The sequence below is a fragment of the Poecilia mexicana genome, unplaced genomic scaffold (genome assembly GCF_051168715.1).
Source record: "Poecilia mexicana isolate PSO_F unplaced genomic scaffold, ASM5116871v1 scaffold_4, whole genome shotgun sequence".
Lineage (NCBI taxonomy): Eukaryota > Metazoa > Chordata > Actinopteri > Cyprinodontiformes > Poeciliidae > Poecilia > Poecilia mexicana.
Genome location: NW_028263373.1, coordinates 29,622,011 through 29,628,601, shown reverse-complemented (window position 1 = coordinate 29,628,601; position 6,591 = coordinate 29,622,011). Strand labels below are relative to the sequence as shown.

The following is a 6,591-nucleotide window of genomic DNA, read 5'->3' as shown; positions in this document are numbered from 1 at the left end:
AAAAAGTTAGCCCACGCTGTGATGATCTCGCAAATTGTAGACTGATGGACGCCGTACCGGTCAGCAGGTCCAGGTGCTTGGTTCCAAGGGAAATTTAATCGGCACAGCGACTCAATCATGACTCAGAAACGTATCACGAGGTGTTGCGATGCAAACCTGAAAAATTAAAAAACAAAAAAAACAAATAGATGTTCATATTTAGCTGCACAATGTAATCAAAACCTAATAAACCCTGAGCTCTTTTTGAAAGATTTGCTTGAAAATAAATGTACAATATTACAGGAAATTAAATGTTGAAGTGAAACACTTCTGATATCACAATTGGGATTACTGCCATCTCAAGGACCCCCTTTGATATTCACTCATTCACCCTCTGAGATTAGTAGACCACTTTAAATTAGTTTGGTACGGGGCGCTTGACTATTAGACGGTCTGTTGCTCTGGTTCTCATTTTTAAAGGCAGACTGACACAAGTCTGTGCTCCCATGTTTCCTTCTAGTAGCTTTGCGCCTATCCAACCTTAATCCGTCACCAGCCGCGTTCTCATCCACCTTAAAATTCAAGTTGGATTTACGAAAATAAGTTTGCTCCAGTGTTACGACTGGCTCAGGGTCGTAACAAAAACATGAAACCATGCCGTGGTTAAAGTGCACAAACATAAGTCTTTATTAACAAAACAACAATGGATTGTGGAAATCAGCATCAGTGGTGTAATGTGAATGCTTGGATGTGTTGTGTGAATGCATATGGAGATGTTGTAGTGCCAAAACAAAGACAAAATCAAAGGTGCAACAAAAGGGAAACTGAGGCCGGGCCACCAAACATCTCCGACAGCAGAGTGGACGCTGCGGAAAGCCAGCGACACTGAAGTCGGGGACAGCCAGGTTGAAATACTCTGCACGCCCAATCACCGGATCCGAGTCACCTGTAAGGGGGAGGAGCATAAGGACGGACACCAAGACACCTGCAAACCGGCCCACAAGGCCCAGGGCCGTAACACCCCCACCCATAAAAAAAGCAGGTTCCAAAAGGGAACCCTGCTGCTGTCTAACTCGCCAGGTGTAAACAAACCCAGCCACCATTAAGATGTTGCTTTCACCACCAGTTGTACTTAGCCAGGTTGATATGTAATGCACAGGTTCTCCCCTCCTCACTCCAAACCAGCAACTGGTGCACTCAGAAGCTCTTTTAAGGATAGGAAACAAAGAGGGAAAACAAGCACAAAACAGGCTACTAAACTGGAGCGCGAGATAACGCGTCAGCTACGACATTGTTTTTCCCTTTAATATACTGAATATCTAAATTGTAGGACTGCAGAAACAACGACCAGCGAATTAATCGCTGATTTGGACACTTCAGGGAAGACAAGAAGGTCAATGGATTATGATCTGTAAACACCACAATGTTAGCGCCACTACTTAAATAAACATCAAAATGTTTCAGGGCTAAGATCAAAGCAAACGTCTCTTTCTCAATCACTGAATAGTTCAGTTGGTGTTTATTGAACTTCTTTGAAAAATAACTCACCGGCCTGCCAATACCCAGATCATCAGTCTGTGTAAGGACAGCTCCGGCACCCACGTGACTGGCGTCCACGTAAAGCTGAAAAGGACGGTTAAAGCGTGGTGCAGCCAATACAGGAGCAGCACAGAGGAGTCTTTTCACCTGCTCAAAAGCCTGCTGACAAAGAGAAGACCATTCAAACTTTATATCCTTGCGCAGCAAATTTGTTAGCGGCGCCACCACAGATGAAAAGTTTCTGCAAAAACATCTGTAGTATCCTACCAGCCCAAGAAAACGCATTAGTTCCCTTTTCGTAGCTGGAACAGGAAACTGCTCTACCGCCTGAACCTTCGCTGCAACAGGGCGGACCTCACCGTGGCCAACCACACGACCTAAATAGGTAACAGTCGCCCTTCCAAATTCACATTTGGCTAGGTTGACTGTTAACCTCGCCCCCGCCAAACGAGTGAAAAGCTCCCGGATTCGCTCAACGTGCTCTTCCCACGTGTCAGAGTATACCACCACGTCGTCCAAGTAGACCGCACACCCAGTCATGTCACCAACCACTCTGTTCATTAATCTTTGAAACGTCGCTGGCGCATTTCTCAGGCCAAACGGCATCACCGTATAAGAATACAAGCCTGTAGGAGTCACAAATGCTGACACTTCACGTGCGCGTTGTGTCAAAGGCACCTGCCAGTAACCCTTTAGGAGGTCAAACTTGCTAACAAAGTTAGCAGAACCCACCTGGTCAACGCAATCATCCATTCTCGGCAGCGGGAAACAATCTGGTTTTGTCACAGCGTTAAGCTTGCGAAAATCCGAGCAGAAACGTAGGGTGTTATCAGGCTTGGGGACCAAAATACATGGAGATGCCCAACTGGACATACTCGGTTCTGCAATCCCAGTACGAAGCATGTAATCTACTTCCGCATTCAGATGCTTACGCTTCTCTAGATTCACTCTGTAAAACCGTTGTTTTATTGGTTTAGCGTCTCCCACATCCACATTGTGTTCAATCAGATGCGTGCGACCTGGCGTGTCCGAAAACAAACAAGGAAATTCACCAATTAGCTCTGCTAACTGTTTAGCACGATCTGCAGGTAAGTGAGCCAACAATGTGTCCAATTTATCCAAAGTTTCAGAGTTTTTAAGACGCCCATGAATCAGAGTGCTGTCCAACTCATCCGTGCCGCTGTCATTCCCCACAGGTGACAGTGCGCTGTCCGTGGTGCTGAAAGTCTCGCTCCCCCCAGCAAGGCTGTTTACTGCACACGCCGGGGTAACGCCATTACACTGTGGGTGAAAAAAATCCTCCTGAGCATAATATGGTTTCAACATGTTGACATGAGACAACTGGCTTTTCTTTCTCCGCTCTGGCATTGATATTAAGTAGTTCTGGTCGGACACCTTCTCCAGAACTGTATATGGACCAGCGAACCTCGCCTGAAAAGGAGAAGTCAAGACGGGGCACAAAGCCAACACTTGATCACCAGGCAGAAATGAACGAGTCTCAGCACGGCGATCAAATAAGTTTTTCATATTCCTCTGCGTTTTAGTCAGATTCTCTTTAGCGAGTTCACGCGCCAGATACAAGCGTCTTCTGAAACCATTTACATAATCCAATAAGTTTGTCGGTGGGACGGGTTCTTTAAGCCCGTCCGCCACCACAGCCAACGGACCTCTCACGTTGTGTGCAAAAACCAGTTCGTTTGGGCTAAACCCGGTGCTTTCCTGGGTTACCTCTCTGGCAGCCAGCATCAACCACGGCAAACCTTCCTCCCAGTCGCCCGCCAGTTCTGTACAGTAAGCTCGCAGGAGAGATTTCAGAGACTGGTGGAAGCGCTCCAACGCCCCCTGACTCTCTGGATGATACGCTGTTGCTTTACTGTGTCGCACCCGTAACTGCTTCAAAACCTGACTGAACAAATGTGATGAAAAATTCGTTCCTTGGTCAGACTGAATGACTTTAGGGATGCCAAACACCGAAAAGAACTGGGTGAGTGCACGTACAACTGACCTAGAAGTTATTGAACGTAGTGGATAGGCTGCTGGATAACGTGTAGTTTGACACATTACAGTGAGCAGATACAATGAACCAGCCTTTGAGCGAGGTAACGGACCAACGCAGTCAATTATTAAATGCTCAAATGGCTCAGATGCGGCAACAATTGGGCTCAATGGGAACGGTTTCAAAACCTGATTGGGTTTAGCAATGAGCTGACAGACATGACACATCTTAATGTAAGACGACACGTCCTTTTTAAGACGCGGCCAGAAAAAATGTCTGAGAACCCTGTCATACGTTTTACGTACACCAGAATGGCCAGACTCGTCATGAGCAACTTTTAACACTGTGGAGCGGAGATTAAGGGGAACCACAATTTGAAATACTGGCTCACCCACAATGTCAGCATGAGGTAACCATTTCCTCACCAACAACGAATCCTGCAGGAAGTATCCACATGCACAGTCCGTGATTTCAGTCAGCGGGCGCACCTGATCGAAGAGAGTCTTCAGAGAAACATCAGATCGCTGCTCCGCCGCGAACTCGCTGCGAGACAGAGACATAGGGAAACTGGACAATGGAAAAGTTATTTTTTTCACACATTTCTCCTCTTTCCCGCTCCGAGCACGCATCATGGCTCGAGTAACTGCGCATGCAGTAAACACATCCGGGAATTCCCTGTTATTCTCGTCAGTCTGAGAAATGACTCGTGTAATCGGCTCCGACTTAACTAGCCCAGCCAACCGCACAGCGTTCGCCCACAAACGTGTCCCAGCTAAACCGTTACCCAAAATCACAGAGACTCCGTCAATCGGCAGAGCAGGGCGCACAGCCAACTGCGCGTCACCAGTAAAAAGTTCGCACTCGAGAGACACTTTATGTAATGGAGCAAACAGCACGTTTAATCCCATTCCCCGAATCGGAACACAGGCACCAGTCTCAGATTCAACCGAGAACGGCAAAACATCAGCTCCAATGAAAGAGTCAAACGCGCCAGTATCCCTAAGAATCTTAACTGGAACCTTTTCCGGATTATTTGGCAGTGACACATACCCATCACGAATGAAAGGCTGATACGAGCCGCCTACTTCAGAAGACCGGACGTTCGTCGCGTCCTTCAAAGGACTCTGCACCGGTGCAGCCAAACCAACGCCTTTAGGAGCAGTCTGAAACTTTTTCATTTCAGCCTTGAGCTGATAACAATCTGCCTTAATGTGTCCGCGTTTGTGACAGTAATGACAAACACGATCATCCCGAACAACCGGACCTTTAAACTGCCTGGCCCCATTTGACTTTGCATCAACCCAATCAACACGGTTCCCGCTTCGCCCAAAAGAATGTCTGAGACCAACACGATCTGAAAAATCCTTATGAGTCAGCACGTATTCGTCCGCCAACACTGCTGCTTCAGACACAGTCTTAGCTTTCTGCTCATTAATGTAAGTTGCGATGTTTTCCGGCAAGCCATTTTTAAATTCCTCCAACAAAAGTAGATCGCGGAGCTGATCAAAGTTTTTAACATCCTGTGCAGCGCACCACCGATCGAACAAGGCCGTTTTTACCCGCCCAAATTCAGTGTAACTCTGATTGTCGGATCTTTTATAGCGGCGAAACTTCTGTCTATACGCCTCGGGCACAAGTTCATAAGCTTTTTCCACTGCACTCTTCACTTTATCATAGCTCAAACTGTCACTAGGTGACAGCGAGGCATAGGCTTCCTGTGCTTTACCAGTAAATACACACTGCAAAAGCAACGGCCAAACCTCCTTAGGCCACTTGAGAGTCTTAGCCACACGTTCAAACAAGACAAAATACTTGTCTACATCCAACTCTGAAAAGGGTGGGATCAAGCGAATGCATTTATTAATGTCAAATTCCGCCGCTGCAGAACCGCTGTCCTGATCAGCAGAACCGCGCGCCGAGTCGCGTTTCAAAGCTGCCTCCAGTTCCAATTTGCGCATCTCAACTTGATGCTGCATCTCCAAACGACGCATCTCCAATTCCAACTCCATCTTACGTATCTCAGGATCAAACGCCCCAATTTCAACCTGGGTATTTGGTGCAGGAGGTGGCAAAACTTTTTGTTCAACCAACGCGTCACATAATCGCCCTTTAATAATTCCCTTTTTCTCTTGTTTAACCACAGGCACTTCAAAATGAGCAGCAATGGCTATGAGATCGTTTTTAGTAGCACTATTAAACATCTCCAACGACGGATCAGCTATAAAATTGTCCAAATCGAACTCCATTGTCAAGAGGAAAAAAAACTGATCACACGTCACAGAGTGAAAAAAAACGCCAGCTAAGCGCCAAATACAGTGTGAAGTGAAAGCAAATTGAAACAAGTGCACAATGGGTCCAAAGTAACCATGTCCCCACTATACTTTACCTGCCTGCCACGACTCACCTGATCAACTGATTCCTGGCTCTTCACGTGGATCGGCGGCGGGTTTATTAAGCACCAAACCAGTAAGAAATTAATCTTACGGACTGCCCCCGAGATCACTGCTTGCACAGTGAACGCCAACCGCAAACCCCCACGACACTATCAAAACAAACAGGTGAAGTCTAAAGCGACAGCACCTCTTATCCTAGCAGGAGACACAGCCACTAAAACAGAACCATCACTGATGCACAAGCCCAAAGCATTTCACTCACCTGAAAATTGGACCAACCTACCAAACACGCCACAGCTGCCCCCAACAAGCAAGCGGGTTAACAAAGCCGCGTCCAACCCACACAATGACGTCACTGCCCACTCCTACAAACACGAAAAACAATGAGTGAAATACATCACACAATCAAACCAGCAAATTGACGAACTGTAGGATTTTAGCTTTTGACGAGCCCCCATTTGTTACGACTGGCTCAGGGTCGTAACAAAAACATGAAACCATGCCGTGGTTAAAGTGCACAAACATAAGTCTTTATTAACAAAACAACAATGGATTGTGGAAATCAGCATCAGTGGTGTAATGTGAATGCTTGGATGTGTTGTGTGAATGCATATGGAGATGTTGTAGTGCCAAAACAAAGACAAAATCAAAGGTGCAACAAAAGGGAAACTGAGGCCGGGCCAC

At 46.6% G+C, this 6,591-nt stretch overlaps 1 protein-coding gene across 1 annotated transcript; it reads right to left on the bottom strand.

The window, feature by feature from the left end:
* Nucleotides 1-907: 907 nt before the first annotated feature.
* On the bottom strand, nucleotides 908-6,245 carry LOC148160028 (uncharacterized). The gene is made up of 4 exons (XM_088005290.1): nucleotides 3,186-6,245; nucleotides 1,786-2,144; nucleotides 1,528-1,677; nucleotides 908-925 (listed from the first exon to the last, which is right to left on the bottom strand). Exons 1-4 carry the CDS (start codon nucleotides 5,758-5,760, stop codon nucleotides 908-910), a joined length of 3,102 nt encoding a protein of 1,033 aa, XP_087861416.1. The 5' UTR covers nucleotides 5,761-6,245.
* Nucleotides 6,246-6,591: the final 346 nt, after the last annotated feature.

Coding starts and splice junctions, on each gene's coding strand:
- LOC148160028 (XM_088005290.1), bottom strand. CDS start 5,760: ATGGAGTTCGATTTGGACAATTTTATAGCTGATCCGTCGTTGGAGATG. Junction 2,145..3,185: donor TTTTGCACACAACGTGAGAG/GTCCGTTGGCTG, acceptor TGACTCCTACAG/GCTTGTATTCTTATACGGTG. Junction 1,678..1,785: donor TAATGCGTTTTCTTGGGCTG/GTAGGATACTAC, acceptor CTTTGTCAGCAG/GCTTTTGAGCAGGTGAAAAG.